Raw genomic sequence first — 20,894 nt, 5'->3', positions numbered from 1 at the left:
CATGTGCTTCACATTTGTACAAATTAAGAACAGAAAATGGAAACCTTAAAGATAATTTTGTAAATCCAGTTAAATGTGTGCAGCAAATATAAAGCAGTGAAAATACAGATTTTTAGGGTTTTTTAAAGAAGTTATGGCAAGATGACAAAAAACATTTAGACTCTTGCACCTGTTTATTATAGTTCTCTTATTCTGACTGAGGTAGGTTTTGGTTGTTTTTCCAGGTGTGACATTTAGTCATAAAAATGATCAAACTCATCAGAGTCGCTCTTGATCGATTCTTCTTTTTGCTCCACACGGAAACGCTGCACCATCTCACCAACTGCTGTAAAACATACAACGTAGATAAGGGTTAACAATGGAAAACAGAACAATGTTTTCTTATACTTCTGTTCCTCGTGTTTGTGTTCAGTCATGCTACCTTTGTGTATTTCATCAGGTTTCAGCTCCATCTCTCTGAAATGAATGAACGACAATGAGACAGATTCCATGATGCGATGTTTGTCATATTTAAAAAAACAGCACTCACTCCTTTTTCTGTGTTTCGTCTGGAGGGGCTAGGAGAAGCTCAATATCATCATCCTCACTGTGTTCATCTGAGCCTTCATCACCATCGTCCTCATCATTTGAGGATGGAATTATATTTTCTTCCTTCCTTTCATCATCCTCAGCTGTTTCCTCTGGTATAACGTGTATCTTTCTGTACCTGGAAGCAGGAAAATGTAGCTCTGTCACAGATGCTCTTCATCAGTAAAAGTGCAGCCGATACTTAGTACTGAAGTCACCACTGGGTAGGTTTGATGTTATTTGACTAAAAATTGTGAAATTTCATATAATATTTGCCTGTCACAAAACAAACACAGGTTGTACATTTTTACATTATAATCACATATTAGTACTCTTCACATTTCTAAATGCCTTAAATTATAAATCATAAAAATAACTTTAGTCAAACAATAGTAACAGGCTCTAAAATGGAATTAGTGTGACCATATCCTCCCGAGACCCAGGAAAATGAAAGTTTTTGCTTTTTTACATTAAAACAATTGTCTTGATTGGAAACTGCATAGTGCAACAGTTTTTTTCAGATACATTTTTAAAATAATTTTTATTTATTTACTTTTTAATGGAATGTACTTTGCACTGGACAGCATTTTTTAAGTAAAACTGAAACATTTGTCCCTACAGAGGACAAAAAATGCATTGCTGGGTCTTAGGAGGATGAGTGGCAGAAAAATGTGACTGTGACCAAACACTGAATGCAAGAATAACATTTTCCAATTATTGATATCCATTGGTTTTTTTTGTTTGTTTTTTTTTGTTGTATGTTATATAACCAAAAAGAAAGAACCAACTTTACATCTTTATATTCTACTTCTGCTTTACTTTATGACTTTATTATTTATTCTGTGGTTGTTTTGATGTTTGTTTTCAAACAATTTTTACTCAGTTTACATCATGTGAAAAAAAAAAAGGATTAAAAAATAAGACTAATTTACTGTACATTTATATAACAAATAATTTAAGTTTTTGGTATTTGATTTCCCTTAAAAGTGCACTCATTTGGACTGTATTTTGATCAGTGTACAGGAAAATTGTGCATCTTCCAGATCGTTTCCTCAAGTGAACAATGAAAGTTACTTTGGAATCCTATATGTTCAAGTATGAACAACATATTAGATGTTCAATGTCTGAACCAAAACCACTATTTCAAGAGTAGTTTTATTTTTTAACCAGTATAGTAAATGGATTAGTCTTGAGCTGCTTAAACCACTATGTCTTTGGTCACATGTCACAATTAACAACATGATCACTATTGTTAAAGCTGACATATTGTTGAAATAAAACTGAATTGTACTGTTTGATTTGACAGTCACTTTCAAGTTTTATGTTTAGGTTGTTCTAAAAGTTGAGACCAAGATTTAGATTTTTCTTGCAAATACATCAGTTTCAGCTACAGTTCTCCTTCATCATTATATCTGAAAACCCTCTGGATCAGTCCTTAACGTCTCATCTCACCTGTTCTCCTGTGGTGAAATGATGATGTCGTCAGAGTCTCTTTCTTCTTCTTCTACTCCTCCTTTGTTGCTCCTTTGCTCCTCTTCATCAGACCCCTCCCCTTCCATCTTCTCCCCACTTCCTTCATCTTCATCCTGAGAGGAGGAAGACTCCTTTCTTCCATCCACACCGCCTGAATCTTCATCTTCATCATCTTCCTGATCTTCTGACTCCTCCTCATCCTCTGCTCCTGTCACCTCTTCTACATCCGTTATGGGGTTTTTTGCAGATACCTTACCATCATCATCCTCATCTTGTTCTTCATCTTGGGGGCTGTTTTCTTTTTCTTCAGCAGCATCTTCATTTCCTAGATTGTTCTCATGGTCTTCTTCTTCCTCATCCTTGTCTTCCTCACTGCTTTGTTCAGAGCTGCTACTTTCCTGTTTTCCTTTTTCATCTGTTGCTTCATTTTTAGCTTTCATACTCATTTTTCCTGGCTGCTCCTCCCTTTGAGACCCTGACTCCTCTGTAGAACTCTCTGATTTTTCGACTGGACTTTGAGTCTCTGCTTTTTCACTCATAGATCCTTCAGTTTGACTCCCTGACCCCTCAGCACTAGACTCACTCTCAGTATTGTTACTCCCTGAGTTTTCCTCTTTGCTTTGTTCTGTCTTCAGCATCTTTGGTGATTCAACAGCCAGCCCCTCCCTCCTCCTCATTCTCCTGCTGCTGCTGCTGTTCTCCGAGACGTCACTTTCTGAGCCTTTGGACACAGCGGCTGAAGCAATAACAGCAGCACTTGAAGCCTGAGATGACCTAAAAGAGGAACAGAGGTAGAGGAATTGGACAGAATATTAAATCAACCTTGTTATAATTGTATATATTGGATTTTATAGCAGCATGTAATCTCCAAAATCCATTTGTAGACAGGGTCACAGGAGAATTTATTTAGGTTGTCCAGAATTTTCTCCCAGAGTCATGTATTTTAAGATTTACAGCTGCAGTAAAGCTTTAATGTGAAATAGTCCTGTTGTATCCGATTGATTAATAGACTGATAGTGAAAGAAAGACAAAAAAAATCCACATTTATTAAGTGCTTTAACCCATAAAGACCCAGTGTGTTACCAAATGAACTTTTCTCTCCATTTAACCTTTCCTAAGTGACTTATAAACCACTTATTATGATATTATCCTCTGAATTTGGAAATCGTGTATTTTCCTATTGACTGATCATGTAGATGTTCATAAAAGCTCAGAGTAAAATCAAGGGTTATTATTTCAAAGCAGAAAAAAACTGAAAAAAAATAGTGACTTTTTCAGTAAAATCTCTCATTAACTGAACATAAACCCAGTGTCTCCATCCACTGTCACTGATCCAACTCCATGGGTTTTACTGGTGAATCAATGTTGTAGAAGATGACAGTGTTTCCACGTTCACTACGGAGCCTCTGAACATCCAAATGGGTCATATCTGATGACCATGAAAAGATGACAAACTGTATTTTACACCAGCTATTTACATGGATTGATAGGATCAGTGGATGAACAGTTTACATCAGTAAATGCTTTTGGTTGACAGTGGATGTTTGGGTTTTTATGGGTTAAATGTGAATATTGTTTTAACAACAAGAGGAATGCTTTATTTTACAGCTTGCAATGAGGAGTGTACATAATCTTGAGTTAGGGTGTATTCACAGTCAAACACTTTTATAGTTTTTTTTTTTCCAGAGCAGACATGTTATCAGTATCAATTAACATCTTTGAGATCTTAACTTTGGTTGTTAGGGTGATATTTTTGTCCCAAATATCTGGTTGTAAGATGCATTTTTTAATGAGAGGATATGAGAAAAGTAATAATACTTTACAACTTTTTAACAATAATCTTTTCTTTGAAGAGCAGTTAGATGGTTTCACCTCTTTAGTCTTTTAAAAACTATTAAAATGGTAAAGACTGGACTGCTGGCAACACAAAAAAAGCAGCTGTAACTGCTGAATGGTTGTTTTGTAACAAGCATTTACAGGGATGTGTAACAGTATAATACTCTTCTGAAAGGGAATGTAGGTTGTAAATAAAGGCATTGGGTTGACACATGGGTTTGATCTGTTGATTAAACATGTAATATTTAACAACAGATGGTATGGATGGACAAGTGTTACTTATTTGCTATAACTATGCAAATACATCTTCATCTTCTATGAATCATTACTTACTCGTGAGAGCTGTGACTTTCTCTGTCTGGGTTCATCTCTGATCTCCTCCTCCTCTTCCTCTTTTCTCTGCTGCCTCGGCTGGATTCTCTGCTGCTCTCATCGCTCTCTGCCTGACCGTTGGACAGACGAACTAAACAACATCGACACAGACATTAATATAAATACTCACAAAAAAACAAAACAAAGAACTGACTCTCCACTGAATCTCCAGGTGGAGATACTGACCAAATTATTTAGATCCTGATACTGAATACTGAAAAATGTACTGGTACTTGATACTAAATTTAGTAACCAATTAGTAAATTTCATTAACATTATTGCATATAGTATATACACATCTTTTATAATTTTTTTATTTATTGATATTATGTTAACTTGACAACTCCACATTGTAGTAAATGGACTTTAATCTTATGAAACTTCTCTATGTATATATTATGTCCATTAGGGGCTGAAATTTGAAATATTTTACTTATATATTTTATTTTTGTTGTTTGTTAATTAACAATTGGTATCAAAAATAGTATTAGGCACCAGTATTGATCATTTTTGACAGATATTAAGCCCTAACTGTGATATGATGTGTTTAGAATATATACAGTCACATTAATTTCATAAATGTGTACACACAAAACAGGCATGACTACTGTAAATACTACTCTATAAACACATCGTGCCAGGATGTAAGTGCTGATGAAAGTTGAACCTGGTTTAACGTCCAGTTCCTCGGACAGATGACCGCTCCTGTTGCCTCCTCCTCTTTCTCTTTTTGAGTTTACTGCTCTGCTGGTGTTAGCCTCTTCTCCAGCCGTCACCGAAACCCTGGATTCAAGAGGAGGTTCATCCATAAAGAACTGACCTAACAGAGCCTCGGAGCCTGACAGGCCACCAGCAGCAGCACGGGACCATGGGTAGTCAGGGTGGTGGGAGGTCCAGCCTGATGGTGGTCCCTGCTGGGGTAAAGGATGATGATGAGGAGTAGGAGAGAGGTGCTGCAGCTGGAATGGCTGAAGATGTGGAAATACTGGGGGTTGTAGGAAAGGCGGAGGGACATGAGGTAAATCCTGGGGTTGAATTGGGACTCTTTTAGGAGACAGAGCAGTCTGTGATGGACTCTGGGTCAGCCAAGAGGACTGCATGAGCCTGCGATAAGAGGAGCTGTCCTGGCTGTAGTCGAACTCTTGAGGAGCAGAGACTTTCGTTGGCATTTTGCCCAGGTCTGAAAACAGATAATAGCAGTTTGCATTTGTGCATTTAATGAAAGACATATGAATGTGAACTGAAACTAATCTGAGGGAAACTGAGATTTCCTGTGTGGAAAACCCCTAATTTTTAGAATGTGAATATATAAATAAACAAACCCTGTGAGTATAAAGGCTGGTCTGTGTGAGATTTAATCACTTGTTCATCTGAATTCTTCAGACGTGTCTTCAAACATTCTTCGATCCTCTGTTGAAAAAACAGCCTTTTGTCAAATGGTTAAGACAAGATAAGGAATTCACTGTTTAAGGATATGACTATACAACAAACAGCACAATTTGAAAGGGTCAGGTTCCTTTTAGACTTGTTTTAAATTATTTTTCTTTGCATCACATTTGGTGCAGACAGAGCAAGTAGCTTCTTGTAAATGTACATTCCCTGTATTCACTGTATGTTTAGTTAGAGCTTTAGCCTTCTCATAAATGTGTTCATATCTGAACAGGAATATAATGAATAGATGGAAGTTTGATTGAAACAGAGTCAGTAAGTAAAAGTGTTTTTAATCCAATTCTATAAAAAGTCTTCATATGTTATTACCTTCGTCTGAGCTGCCTGGGTTTTCTCTTTGAGTGGCTGCTGCCAGTGGGGGTAGTTTTCCTGCAAGTACCTTTCATATTCCATCTGTGGAGGTCAGACATTAACACCACAGAAAAAAGTAATGATCAGGTTTCATTCACCTGAAAGTTCTTCTAATATAATCCATTATTGCCTGTTACAATATTTTAAATGTGTTTCTGTGCACCCGTATCATTTTCATGGCAGCGGTCTGGACCAGCATCTCTCTCAGTGTGTTCTGGGCTTCATCAAACTGCTGCAGCAGTTCTTTGTTGTGCTGTTTAGCTGTAAGCTCCCTCTCTCTCAGCTCATACCAACGTTGCTGCAGACGCATCTCCCTGCTGAGAGGAAACAGTCAGATGTACAACAGGTTCCCACTTACTCAGCACACAAGGACACACACCATAAGTATTTTGGCTGCCTTTTGATTATGCACTTACTCTTGTTGGTGACTCTGAGGAGCTGATGATATTTGAAATACGATTTGACCTTTTGTCTCTACAGGAAACTAAGAAATAACTTCTTGCCTGTTCCACACAGTTCCCATAACACATAGTGACTACCACTGCAAAATATGCCTTTTCTGTTTATGTCGAGAAGAAATAATGCTCAAGTGATACTCATAAAACAAAAACACTATAAAACAAATATTTGTTGTTAAATACACACCGTGCATTATTTTACTCTGTAGAGTATATAATACTAGGATTTTAGCTGAGACAATAGAATCAGTCTTCATCATGGGTCATTATAAAAACAATCATCCTTTGGAAAGGCTGATTATTACTTCAGTTAGAAATACAGGAAAAACTGGCTTGTACAACTCCACCCTTTCACACCTTCTACAGCTCTTACCTCTTTTTTAAAGCATGATCTTTTTGTATGGTGAAAGTATTCCTGTCTGTTGCAGTAAAATGCCCAAGGGACAGTAAATGATCCTTCGCAACAGCCATGACTGCTTTCAATGGATGAAGAGATTAACAGAGATTAAGGTTTGAGTTTTGGGGGAGGGACCAGTGACATGCTGTCAATCTATAGGTGGGTTTCAGCAACAAAGAAATAGAGGTAACAGGGTTATTGAGCACTCCATTTATATATAAAATAAAAGTCAAACTATTTCACTAGATTATTGAAATTAATGTGTAATCTCCTGGATATGCAAATATTTTCATTAAGAATTTGAGACATACATCTGTTTATATCTATATATATGTATATATATTTTTTAAAAATCATAATTTATGTGGCTTTACCCAGTATTTCGTTATGTTTCAAATATTTTATAGGAAGTACATTGATTTTCTAGCGGAACCTTTGTTTTCATTGTTTCACTGCGGTTGTATTTTGATGTAACACCCATTGGCAGCCATTCACATCCGCGCTCTTGATTGTAGCAGAGGGGTCTGTAGGGAGAAAGAAACGTTGACTGTTAACACTTTCAGTACCTTTGTTTATCCAGTAGACATTTTAAATATTTTATATATATTCATTCATTTATTTAAATTAGCTCCAAAAGGGCAAAGAAGCTATTATTTAGCTAGCTGCATGCTAATGTTACCGCAGTGCGTCTGTCAAATGAGTCCTGATCACATCGCCCTCTGAGCTGTACTTTAAACTACGCGGAAAACAAACATGACGAGTTTTGCCAGTAAAGTGTTTTGCAGAGTCGAGAAGGTGTGTGTCCACCTCCCCGTGTTCCTCAACACTTTCCTTGTGTTCTCCATTACCGGGGAGGTGAGCTACCTGGTCGTGGTTGAGGCTCCGCTGGAGGCGGACCAGAAGAAGACGGTCTGGTCCTCCTGGTGGAAGGTGGTCCACCTGCTGGCCCAGTACTTTATGCTGGGAAACATCTGCTGGAACGCACTGCTTTTCCTCAGAACCAACCCCAGTATCAAGGGGGTTTTCCTGGGAGGAGAAGGCATGGGCCAGGGGTGGAGGTAAGGGAGACTCACCTGAATGAATGTTTATGTTCAATAGTTCGTTTTGACTTCTTTTGTATGTGAGTATCTCATTTAATGCAGTTGTACTCCACTCCATAACAAAGGCAAATATTGTACTTTTTACTCTACATTCCTGTCCAGGAAAACCACCCATCTTAGAGTGTGTTTGCTTTGAATGTTTGTAGTAAACTGAACAAATCAGTACAGTTTTGGAAAGGTGGCTCAGTGTACACCTGGAAGAGCTGGAGGAGGTAGATGGGTTCTTTGCTGAGGCTGGACCTCGTTTAGCAGCAGAAGATGGATGGATGGATCAACCTTGAGATACATGTTCTACCAAAACATTAATGTTACAAACATAGGGTTTACTCTAGTATTGTACCACTTACATGCAGTACCCATGCTAGTTTTGGCAGCACTTAAGCCTTAAAGTAAATGTAACCTTTTGGAGATGGTTTATTTATCATCTGCTCCAGATTTTCTACATTTTTTCATACAAAGATATGATGATAAGGGTTCAAATTTAGGTGAAATTAAATATTTTTATTGATAACTAAATTGACTTGTAAAAATTGATAATAAAGTAAATGTGCTTAAATTTTCTACAAACTTTAAATAACCCATTAATTCACAAGTAATGTTAATTCCAAAACATTGTGTAAAATGACAAAACACTGTCACTGTGTTTTTCTATATAATGACTACTTTTACTTTTCTTGCTCAACTTTTGCTTAAGTAATGTAACTAGTGTCACTAACATGTTAAAGTTGATGAAGAAAATATGAGTATTTTTTCACTTTTGTTCCTGTAGGTACTGTTATACATGTGAGACACACACACCTCCACGCTGTTCCCACTGCTACGACTGCAAAGTGTGTATACTGCGTCGAGACCACCACTGTGTCTTTTTTGGCCAATGTGTGGGTTTCCGTAACTACCGCTACTTCCTGTGCTGCTTGCTGTTCATGTGGTCGGGGCTCCTGTATGCCACGGTGATGAACGCAGAGGTCTTCATCGTCATACTGAAGGAGGGTGTGACTGTGCACAGTGTTTTGCTACTGCTGGTACCCTGGATCATGTTAGTGTCTGGTATGATGCCCTTCCATTTGTTCAATATATGCAGCTGTGAAGCAGTGCCTTATTTCCTGACACCTAGGTAGAGTGTAGCATATATTTTCCTTTAGAAAGTAAGTGAACTTCTGCACAAGGAAATTCCCCAAATCAAGTAGGTTTTCCCAAGAAATTGATTGTAAGCTTAAAAACACACCTTATAGTTTTAAGCCTGCAATATTTTATTTTATTGTAATAATAAAGAATAAGACATCAAACCTAAAAGTAACAAGAACAGAAAGCTATAAATGCTGTATTTCTTGTTTTTTGTTGCTGCAAAAGCACTGCAGCCACTGATTTTTCAGTTAATTGGTTGGTTGGTCTGTGCAATAAAAATGAATGGTGGAAAATGTGAATCACTGTTTAAGCAAAGTCCAGGGGGACTTTCTCAAAAGTTTAGTTCAGTCCACATCCAAAAATATTCAGTTTACTACAATAGAAGAATAATGAATTCAGACCTGTTTTTAACAAAATTACCCACTAACTGCTTAATTATCACAATACTTGGGCCACTAAACTGTTTATCAGGATCTTTAATAGTGATTACTTTAACAGCAAAGTAAAGTTAGAGAGGGCATTTAGTGTTTATTACTGGCTGTTTTAGATTTTTTTATTTAAATATTTAACATGTTTGAATACATTTATTTAAACACATTTGTTTTAACATACCATCACATACAGAGATGTCCTGTCCTCATTTTGCCTACTTTGCTGTTTTCTTTTCTGCTCTATTTTTGTCTCCTAAAGCTCATTTGAGAATAGTCCTTGGTCAAAGTGTCCCATTAATCACCCACCATGAACAGTAGTTACATTCATAAATGCATGAGGATGACACACAAAAGAGCACACTGGGAAAATACTGAGGGAAAAATGCCAGTGCCCTTTTTTTTTCTTACTTTCTGATTTTATGCACACTGAAGGATACTTTTTCCTAAGCACTCTTTAAATGTTAATGCAGCAAGAAGCTATTTTTATACACTTTGGTTTCAACAATGAAATGATCCCAAAATAGAACCAAATTTATATCAGCTCTGTGTGATACAATCAGTGTACGGTGGTGTCTGTGTCTTGTAGGCCAGGTCTCTGCACGAGCTTTCGCCTTTGCCTTCATCGCGGACACATGCGTGGTGGGATTCCTGTTGGTGTCCGCCTTCTTCTTCTTCCATCTCTTCTTGCTGTTCAGAGGCCAAACTACAAGGGAGTGGTACTCATCCCGCCGTCCCTACAGCCTGGGGCTCCTGGGAAACCTGCGTCACACCCTGGGCCTCTGCTGGTACCTCTGCTGGCTCAGCCCACTCATCCCCTCACCGCTGCCTGGAGATGGTATCCACTTTGAGGTCACAGGGTCACTGGAACCTGCACGATAACTGAATGTTAGGAGTTAATTGGTTTCACTATAGAGGTGATGGGAAACCTTATAGGGAGAAAGGAAGGTCAGGAAGAGGTAGCTTGCGATGGGGAAGCGCCAATATAGTATGTGGTTCCTAACTGATATGCTGTGTTCTAGGACTTTACTGGGTAAACCAGTGTCTTCTGCTCAGGCTTTACCTGTGCTGAGACAACTTATTGGTTTGATTTTACGACACATTGACCTAAAAGTCTGTGCACTCATTGAGGCTGGAGTATTATGCACTGATAATATATAGAAAAAAGAAATCACCAAACTGAGAATGTTTCTATTGATTGTGGGATAATTACTGTAAATCGTCTTTACAAGTACTCAGAATGACCCCTGATAGGAGGAACCCCTGAAGGACTCTTAACCGAAAACTGGGACCATGAGATTTCGAATAGCTGAGCATTAAGATTACACAGATCTGACTGGCACTGTTCTTGGTTAAACTTAACCATCATTAGCCTTCTGTTCTGCGTTAACTACCAGAACTATGATGTGCTTGAGATTTTCACTTTTCTACATCAGCTCCTATGCCACAGTCTGAGCTTTTCACTGGCGACTTGTGGAACATAAACAGCATTGAGGGAAGGTTCACAACAATGTCTTAAATGCTAAACTACATCTGCAGTGGTACATATGTAGCACTGACAAAAAGAAAAATTGTGTTTGGTTATGATCTAGTATCACTGTTTACACTCTAATGCAATGTTATTAAGCAAATGCAGTATTTAAAATGGGCATCAGATATGAACAGTCTTTCAGTATGGCTTCATTCATATTACATTTTATGAACTGTTAGCTTATACCTCATTGTCTCTTTTTGTTTCTTGTATTGCACTTTTACTTCTATTGCCATGTTAAATTTTTCTGGCCTTAAAATGTCATGAGATATTTTGTTCAGAAAGGTGCTTCTATTTGTTTCCATATATTGATGATTGTTTGCTTGCTTTAGAAGTATATATTTTACTCCATTGCACATGGGTTTGATGTTTAAAGTTTTTCATTTTAAGTATGTAATGTGTCAAAGCCAAAACAGCAATTCAACTTGTTAAACATTTTGTGTTGACGAATTTGTGCAATTTGTTTTGTCAGATTAAAGTTTCAAATTTTGCAGAGAATAAACCAACAATTGAAATTAGTTTTTATGCATTTTTGTATTTGGTCTTGTTCTACCTGTTATGATTAAAGAATTATCATTAAATGTACAAAGATCATTTATAAGCAGTATTTATGAGAAGATCCATCACTGTATTGTTAATTTGAACATACAGTAGGTCAGTTAAAAAAGTAGCATTAATTATAGTTTAGCTTTCATTCATCCTCCATCTAATTCCAGTTTCTACGATAATTTCATGGAAATAATTCAATCAGGAAAAAAGGAAAATCCAAAATATTACTGATTGTATATGTATTTATACACACGCTTTAATAGTTACTCAGATATCCATAGTCACATGTTAATTGAGGAAGGTAATTTCTTTTAAAAAAAAAAAAAATGTTTGTGCGCCCATTTGTTTTTTTTGTTTTTTTTGTTTTTTTATTAAAGCTGATTAAAGTTTAAAACAAAAAACAATTCGGCAACTTAAAGCTAAAACGGAAGAAAACGTGAAGAAGTTAAAAAAGGAAGTAAATGATCTGTATTTGACGTAAAAATCACCACTCGTATCCACAGTAACCACAGGTCTGTATTTATCAGTGATATTGTCACTAGTTATCGTCTTAACTCTGGCCTTCTGCTTAAAGGGTAGCAGGTAAAAGAACGATTTGGTTACAGCAAAGTTTTTAGCTTTTTAGGACATTGATTAAGGTACGTTTTTCTGTGCATTTTAACGGTGAGGTTTAACGGTAACATGGAGAACTGGAGTCGAGGTTATTTCGCTAATGTAGTAAAACTTGGGCTAACATAATTCTAGTTTGCTCTGTTTGTTGTTTCTATTTTTGACACAACTGTCACCCAGCTTAAAAACTGAAAAAAATGTTGAACTTTATTGTTTTTCATTAAATAAAAATGTATTTTCTTTTCAAACCACAAAAATTATGTGAAACGTTACTATATTTTGCTAAGTACTTGAATATTTGTACTTCACTACTTTTCAGGGACAGTCATACTTGGCAAGCAGTTAAATCTGTCTGACAGCTTTAGTCAGCCACTTGTCACCTCAACATTACAATTTTTAATAAAAAAAAAAAAAAAAAAAGATGATCCAATAGAACATGAGGCTCTGCTGAAGATAAAACTCCACAATAGTTTATAAAGTAGTTTAAATCAACTCAGACTTTAACATCCACAACAGTAAAATACAACACACATTAGTGCAGTGAAAATATTAATCTGAACATCATCTATTATCATAAAAACTGATGAGGACCATTGTATATTCTTGCAGATGCTTGATCTTGAGCAAGGTTTTGAATACAGGACCTTTACTTGTAATGGAGTATTTTCACAGCCTGGCATTACTGCCTTTAGGGTTTGACTGCTTTTATTGCACTACATTTTGATTGGACATATTTGCCCAAACTTTACTATAACCCAATTACTTTGCTTTTTGAGTTTAATATACAAAAATAACTGTTAAAAATGTTTGAAACTTTGAGTTAGCCTTGTAGTAATAGATGCTCATGTATTTATTGTGACTACATTTACAAGCACAAAATATTTTGCCTTTTATCCTTATCTTGAAATACACAAAATTCTAACAAGGTGTTTTCTTTGCTAATGAAAATAAATGATCCCACTAATGTTCCAGTTAAAAATTTCCCACTGGTGGCAGACATTCCACTGCATGAACTCAGCCTCCCTCTTTTCTTCCTTTAAACAAAAGGCTTTTTGTGGATCAATAAAAGTCATTTTATCTTATCCTTTGTCCTAATGTTTATCAGTAGGAATCTTTCTGCTTCCACCCAGATACGTGAATTTTATTTTAGAGCATCTATTCCTACCAGAGAGGATCTTTGTCTCTGTGTCACAATCTACAGTAAAAAGTGCAAATTTAGATTAATATTTGCAGTCTGTTACAGTTGTGCTCATAAGTTTACATACCCTGACAGAATGTGCATGGGACGGTCTTGAATGTTCCAACATGGCTGACACAAAACACAAGGCCAAGTCGACCTGTCATTGACTACAGCAGAAAAAAGTGACCGTGAAGGAGTGGCCATCTCAGTCTCCTGACCTCAATATCATTGAGCCACTTTGGGGAGGTCTCAAACATGTAGTTCATGCAAGAAAACCCAAAATCTTAAAGGAACTGAAGGTGTTTTGCCAAGAAGAATGGGTAGCTTACCATCTGAGAAAATAAAGTGCCTCATCCACAACTACCACAAAAGACTTCAAGCTGTCATTGATGTTAAAGGAGCCAATACAGAGGATTACAAATTCTGCTAGGGTATGTAAACTTATGAGCACAACTGTATATACACGTCCAAAGAATCCTCATAATATTGACATATACACGTCTTAATGAGAAAAAAAGATAAATTCAGATTATGTCAATAGTGTTACTGACACCTGTCAAATTCAAAATATTGTCATATTCAATATACAGTGATAGTGGAATATTAGGAGGCTATACGTCCAGCCCTGTTATGAACCATACCCACCCTGTTACATGTTTTGAGGACAGTTTATGTTACCTATAGGTTGAGTTTGAGGCACCTGTTTTATTCCCAAGTGGCAAAGAGAAGACCAGCAGGATGGATTTCACAGAATGTCAGATGTGAGTGGTGAACACATGGACAATCTGGTCAGTTGAATTACTCACAGCGGTTATTGAAGACTTTTTCTGTGGTATGTATGTGTTTATGTGTACAGGATATCAACAGAGATGCTTGAGAAAATAGCTGAGCTTGATCACAGCAGGAACCAGCTGAGGGAGCTGAACTCTGAGATGAGGCGCTGGCTGGATGTGGCTGATGAAGACATGGCAGTGCTGCGCTCCGAGAACAGCGCACTCAAAAAACAAGTCAAAGAGTAACAAGTTATTGTTTGTTAGAGATTTTTCGTGTGATCAGACAAGTAGAATTGAGGAAAGATGTTTTTACCAGCTGACGGTTTCGGCTGTAGCTTCAGCATTCATCAGAGCTGTCGGATGCTTCCTGGTGTGACGTGTCTAAAAACAGCTGGAAAACTTTCAAGCTAAAATCTCCCGACCCAACCACGTCTGTTCTCCGCTCCCCCGCCGCTGGTGAAGAACGGTGTCCCAAGTATGCAGGAGAGTGTATGCCCCCTCGTCCCTGTTTATGGGGTTGCTCCCAGGTTTTCTTATTTCGATGACATCTTTCCTCAATTCTACTTGTCTGATCACAAGAAAAATCTCTAACAAACATTTGGAATGGAAGACATGATGAACATAATCAATCTAACTAGCCATTGTGTTCTCTGTGTGTTTCAAAGATTCACCAAATGCACAATTCTCAACACGTATCAGTGTATCAGTTGTAGTTTTCCATATTACTGCACACAGGTATCATTTCTTCAGTTAATACAAGTAACTCTGAACTTCCTTTTATTGAGCAAGTGCAAAATAATGCCACCTTTTTAATGCCAGTATTTGTGTGACTCATCTCAGAACATCAATATTACTAAAACATGATATAAATTCTGTTGTGGAAGGTGAATATTCACTGACCGTATTATGTATAACATCTGCATGAAAATGTATCTTTGAATTAAGATTATATATGCATCATTTCCAATATACTGAATTGTTGAAGTAGCTACCAAATCATACTGTCCTCTTTCATTTGCTACTTCCTATGACTTATGTAGGCTGGCTAAATTATTTACAGGTTTACATAAATATGATATTCATGCAAAAGTGCAAACTGTCAGGAGTTTGTACATGTCTTTGTGTCTTCAGCTTGGAGAAGATGGTGCACAATGCTCAGCAGGATGAAGCAGAGTCATGTAGGGCTCTTCTGGCTGACGACCTAGATATAAAGAGACGTAATGAAGAAAAGATTCAGACGCTGGTGGGTGACAAAATGCAAAGATAAAAACATCCATTATGGAGATTAATAATGAAAGCACAGAAAATGTATTTTTTCAGCAGAGGACACAAGGTTTTACAAATAGTATGCTGAAGTAACTTCAGTATGCTGAAGTAACTTCATCTAGAAACCAGTGATGCTATTAAGGATTTCCCTGTTATGTTGTGTTTTACTGCATTGGACTCAATGCAGACTCAGAGACAACCACCAGGGTATGCAGGTAAAAAAACATGGTTTTACTGAAAGGGTGAAGGGGATAATCTGTTAGACGCTGGCATGGTCTTGGACGTGGACGTGAATGTAGACGTGGATGTGGTTGTAGACGTGGACGTGAACAATGGATGAGAGCACGATGGTTGCTTACAGCTTTCCCCACAGGTGTGTTCCTGGAGACGATGCACCAGCAAAGAGTCTGAGAGAGCCAAAACATAAATAGTGTCAACACGCTGGTTTTAAACACTAAAAAGAACCGTGAACAGTTGTGGTCGATTTTCTACCAGTGGTGGATGGCAATAATCTGGCTGTCAGCTTTTGTCCGGGCAGGTCTTTTAAAACAGACTGATCGCTGATTGGAGTCAGGTGTGTGCCTCCAGATTAAACACACCTGCAGGGAGAAAGCATAGGGAGATTTCTCCCAATGCCACCAGATGGTTTCATTGGGAGGGTTACTGGGAAAGGGGAATGAGATAACAGGAGACCACAGTGACATTCATACTAGTATTCTCTGATTAATTGTCCCCATTCACCTACAACATTCACAGTTTGCCAGTTTAAAGTCCTCTATCTGACCTTTTATTTCATCTTCCTTTTGTTCAGGAGCAGGAATCCGCCATCCTGAAAGAAGAAAATAAAAAGCTTACTGCTGAGGTATGATGTAAACTGCTGGTTATAGAATTAGATTTGATTTACCAGTTGTGTGGTGACAACATTCAGAAATATTAAATTTACACATTATTGTTCAGCAATATGGTCAAGTACGTCATCAAATAGTATTAGAAAATTGGAAGTTGTTTAGAATAAAGCAGCTCCTGTTTTGCTCTTTGTTGTGGCTTTAGAACAAATGAATGCTTGTTCATCTTTGTTTTCAATTAAAAATCGGTCAGGGTGCTTGCACAGGTCTTGAAAGTCTTAAAAAGTATGGAATTTTGAAATGCTGTTCTCCAGACCTTGAAAAATCTGGAATTTTGTGTGAAAATCTTAAAGTATGGAAAAAAGTTTCTCTCATAGTCAAATTTTAGAGTATGCTGAAAGGCACATAATCTTTTAAGATAAGAAATGCATGAGGAAAGCATATTAGTTAGTTTCAGTTTATTTTGAATGTGCAACAAAACAAAGTAATCCTACTTTAGTCCTTAGAAATAAAACAGATTGCAAGGAAACATGAAAAACTTTGGTTTTGTGTATGTATATATGTGTGTGTGTGTGTGTGTGTGTATACATACATATATGAAAACAAAATATGACTTCATTTGCATATTTGAAAAGGGATGGGAGGAAGTATAGCTGATAATACTTATAAAACATATAAAAAAATTTGATATGTTTTCACTAACTGGTCTGTACTGGAATGATTCTAGTAACACTTGTTTATGTGATATTCATGCACTTTGGTGAGTTTCATATGTTTTGAAAACGTTTCTGTCAGTAAAACATAATTTACTTCGAATTATGCATTCATTTGTTCATACATTTATTAAAATGAACTTTTCTACTACACACAACAGGTACAATCTCAACTAAAAATCATAAGTCAAGGTCTTGGGTAAAAAAATACCAGTTTTGAAAAAGTCAGGAAATTTTATTTGGTTAAATAGCGAGCACCTGTAGATGCTTGTATGCACCATTAGTTTTTGTGAAAATGTTAGAACATCAGATTCTACATTGTATATACTGTAAAATATATTTTAGTGAACATGCACGCAGTCACCTCATCATGCTTCTAGAGACTGTTTCTGTTTTAGTTTCAAAACTACATTATTCGAACTTACAGTGCTACAGAAAAATACATGAATGCAATTTATTGCCAAACCTGACTATGCAACAAAATAACATATGGTCTGAAAAAACATTCAAAGACCATTACTTAAGAAGAAATTTCAGTAATTAATATGCTTTGGGAGTATGCATTCTATGAGCATTCTGTTTGATAGAGATGTTATTCACCTTTTTTTGTCATGATGAATTGTCTTTTGTTCATAGGGTCTTATGTTTATGTGTTGTGGACAAAAAGCTGCTGCAATGCATAAACTAATAGAGGTTTAAATAAAAAACGTAATTTAATCTAATTTCTTTTGTTTAAGAACTTTGAGCTGCAGCAGCAGCAGGACAAGATGAGCCTGAACACATTGAAGACTTCACTCCAAACCCTTGAGGTAATTATTTTTCTTTTGTCTTCTTTGCAGTTTTACTTTCTCGTCCGTACAATTGGTGATCTGTTATATTGTGTGTTTCTTCAGTCTGAGGTAGAGGAGGCTCACATAGCACTGCAGTACAGGAATGAGGTTATTCAACAGGTAGGGAAAGGGGAAGATTAGACAGAAAAGCTATGATTTTTTTCTTTAAATTACTTTTTCTCCTTGAAGTTCTCCGTTGTCTGTCATTATTTCCAAGTTATCTTTGTTTCCTCGAGATAGAAGCTCTTGGAGTTAAAGCATGCAGAGGAAACAGTGGAGGAATATTCCACCATCATAAAGGTAAAAATTATATCTTTTTCATACACATATTCAAGTTTCAAAGATGTCTAGTATTAATTTCTAAAGTAAAATATTCCTGTCGCATCATCTTCAGGATCTCAAGCTGACGAATCAGAAGTTGAGGGAGCAGGTGGAGGCTGGACAACTAGAACTGTCACTGTAATTAAAAGTCTTTTTGGGCTAAGTAAATACTATTACATGACATAATTACACATAAACAGACAAAGTTGTTAGCTGTGTTTACCTACGTAACATGTTGTAATTTCTAGCGCTGCTGTGAACGACCCGATAGGAGCAAAGGAAGGATCTGTGAGTCCTCTGTCCTTCGCAGACGAAATTAAGCAGCTGGCCTCGTTCACTGATGTGATAACCTTGACAGCAGACCTCAGAGAACCACAGCACGTATGAACTGTCATCCTCCTGCAATTAGACACAGGAACACTGAAGAATGTGGGACTAATAGATTTGTACCTTTTAGTCATCCTGTTCTTACACAGTTGAACCACAAGAGTGCGCTGCTACATCTTTTATTTCTAAATTCTGCAGCTGATTTTTGCTATGAGGAGTATTGTAATATAGAGTATGTCTGTGATGATTCATCTACAGGAGGAAGCTGAGGCTGAGGAGCTGCCAAAGCCTCCATGTTTCACAGTGGACCCTCAGACCAAAAGGTATTTTGGTTATTAACAGATTCACAGCCTAAGAAAGCAAAACTGGTAGAAAAATGTTGGTATTTGGACTTTTTAATACATGAACTGGACTTTTACTGCTACTTTGACTTACTATGTTTTTCACCATTGTACTAAATATTTGGGAATAATAAGCAAACTAGTTATCTTTTAATGTTATATGGAAATTACACTGTTGAAATAACTAAAACACATAAAGTCGGTTGAATATGCCACACAAATGATATGCTATGCCGTTACCAAAATACACCTGTAAGCAAACACTAAAAACGCTAAAAAACTAGACTGGACTAATTGACTTCACTTTCTCCAGTTATAAAGCCCATAATATTGATCCTATATATAAAAACATAGCGTGCGCATACTTGAAAACCGTTGGCCTGACTTATCAGGCACACTACTGCCCCCAGTGACCTGATTTATCAGTGCAGGCCAAAGGTTTTGGACAGATGGACAGTCAGACAGATGAACGGATGACCAACTGATGACCATACCCTGCAACCAGTGTGACCAAGGGTAAAAACTGTGCATTAACATTGTTTTTATGACCTTTATTTCATCCTGGAGTATATTTAGGAAGACCTATTTATTGCCTAGACCAGGGGCGTCCATTCCTGGTCCTCGAGATCTACTATCCTGCATGTTTTAGATGTGTCCCTCTTCCAACACACCTGATGAAATGATCAGCCTATCATCAAACTCTGCAGAAGTCTGATAATGACCGTCAGGTGTGTTGGAAGAGGGAAATATCTAAAACATGCAGGATAGTAGCTCTCGAGGACCAGGATTGGACACCCCTGGCCTAGACTATCAGTACAAATGATGACAAAAACAATATGAAAAGCACTTGCACAAACAGCAGGCACTTCAATGAAATAATACAACCATTAAAATAATTGAAGCATTTATAATATAAGGCAAATCCATGAGTTAAAAGAACAACAGAAGTCAAATTTGATGAGATTAACATTACAGAATGCCCTAGCCTTGGTCTTCTCTGCATTTTATTGAACATGTATGGTATTTGTCCTCAGGGCAGCATGGTGGTGCAGTGGTGGTTGCCTTGCCTCACAGCAAGAGTCCTGGGTTTGATTCCAACCAGGAGTGTGTGTGGAGTTTGCATGTTCTTCCCGTGTTTGCATGGGTTCTCTCTGGGTACTCTGGCTTCTTCCCACCATCCAAACACATGGTTAATCTAAAATGCCCATAGGAGAAAATGTGAGAGTGACTGGTTGTTTGACTCTGTATGTCAGCCCTGCGATGAACTGGTGACTCGTCCAGGGTGTACCCCGCCTTCGCCCATAGGTAGCTGGGATAGGCTCCAGCACCCCCCACGACCCTAGTGAGGATAAAGCGGGTTCAGAGGATGAATGAGTGTATGGTATTTCTCCTCCTCACTCAGTCTCTTGTTTCCTTTCTGTTTTTTAAAGGTGTGCTGGTGTCTTGGACACAGTCTTCCACAAACTGACACAGTTCCTGCTGTGCCTCTTCATTCTCACTCTTTTGGCCTTTGTAGCTTCAGGATGCTTCACCGGAAACTCCTTCACTGACACCCTCTGGAACAATGCACAACTGATGTTGAAACCCTACGTCAGAGTGCATTATGGGTGTTTGCCTCCTGTCTGATCTAAACCTCTGAGTTATAAACAAAGTAACACCATTTACCAGGTTCTTGTGTTTGTTGTGTTGTTACCTCTAGTCAAATTACTTTCACAGTGATAAATTCTCCATAATAAAAGATGGAACTGTAGGAAAGTGGTTCATTGCTCCTAATAGTGGAATGTTACATATTTCACCACAAATTACATAAATGTCCAATGAAAAACCAGATTTTTTTCATAACAGGGTTAGAGCTTATTATGTTCCCATTATGTTTTTACTTTACACTTTTTCCTTTACACGCACATGTTAAAGGGGGGGTGTCAAACATACAGCCATAGTCCAACACTGTCCTGCCAAAGGGTCCAGTCTGATCCATGGGATGAAATTGTTTGATATTTAACAGTCAAGGCTCAAAATAATTTTAGTTCAGGGGCCACATACAGTCCAGTGT

General features: G+C 37.4%; 3 protein-coding genes across 5 annotated transcripts; 2 read left to right on the top strand and 1 right to left on the bottom strand.

Moving 5' to 3' along the window:
- Positions 1–150: 150 nt before the first annotated feature.
- Positions 151–7,094, bottom strand: LOC115426697 (sarcoplasmic reticulum histidine-rich calcium-binding protein). 3 transcript variants are annotated; one of them, XM_030144840.1, is made up of 10 exons: positions 6,880–7,094; positions 6,212–6,365; positions 6,007–6,090; positions 5,571–5,658; positions 4,916–5,428; positions 4,210–4,339; positions 2,020–2,814; positions 530–706; positions 422–456; positions 151–325 (listed from the first exon to the last, which is right to left on the bottom strand). In XM_030144840.1, exons 1-10 carry the CDS (start codon positions 6,975–6,977, stop codon positions 234–236), a joined length of 2,166 nt encoding a protein of 721 aa, XP_030000700.1. In that variant the 5' UTR covers positions 6,978–7,094; the 3' UTR covers positions 151–233. The 3 variants fall into 3 exon arrangements, with proteins under 3 accessions (XP_030000700.1, XP_030000701.1, XP_030000702.1); XM_030144841.1 differs by having other exon boundaries at positions 5,571–5,655; XM_030144842.1 differs by lacking the exon at positions 6,880–7,094 and having other exon boundaries at positions 5,571–5,656; positions 6,212–6,328.
- A 133-nt stretch (positions 7,095–7,227) lies between these two features.
- On the top strand, positions 7,228–11,612 carry zdhhc24 (zDHHC palmitoyltransferase 24). The gene is made up of 3 exons (XM_030144850.1): positions 7,228–7,961; positions 8,773–9,050; positions 10,146–11,612. Exons 1-3 carry the CDS (start codon positions 7,657–7,659, stop codon positions 10,436–10,438), a joined length of 876 nt encoding a protein of 291 aa, XP_030000710.1. The 5' UTR covers positions 7,228–7,656; the 3' UTR covers positions 10,439–11,612.
- A 2,551-nt stretch (positions 11,613–14,163) lies between these two features.
- On the top strand, positions 14,164–20,467 carry LOC115426817 (kinectin-like). Its single transcript, XM_030145049.1, has 10 exons — positions 14,164–14,186; positions 14,282–14,440; positions 15,330–15,441; positions 16,276–16,326; positions 17,760–17,831; positions 18,093–18,152; positions 18,247–18,311; positions 18,422–18,554; positions 18,759–18,823; positions 20,272–20,467. Exons 1-10 carry the CDS (start codon positions 14,164–14,166, stop codon positions 20,465–20,467), a joined length of 936 nt encoding a protein of 311 aa, XP_030000909.1.
- The last annotated feature ends 427 nt before the right edge of the window (positions 20,468–20,894 follow it).

This window comes from Sphaeramia orbicularis, chromosome 10, assembly GCF_902148855.1.
Source record: "Sphaeramia orbicularis chromosome 10, fSphaOr1.1, whole genome shotgun sequence".
In the NCBI taxonomy this organism is placed as follows: Eukaryota; Metazoa; Chordata; class Actinopteri; order Kurtiformes; family Apogonidae; genus Sphaeramia; species Sphaeramia orbicularis.
The sequence above is the reverse complement of the archived record's forward strand: the minus strand, read 5'-3'. Positions and strand labels throughout refer to the sequence as shown.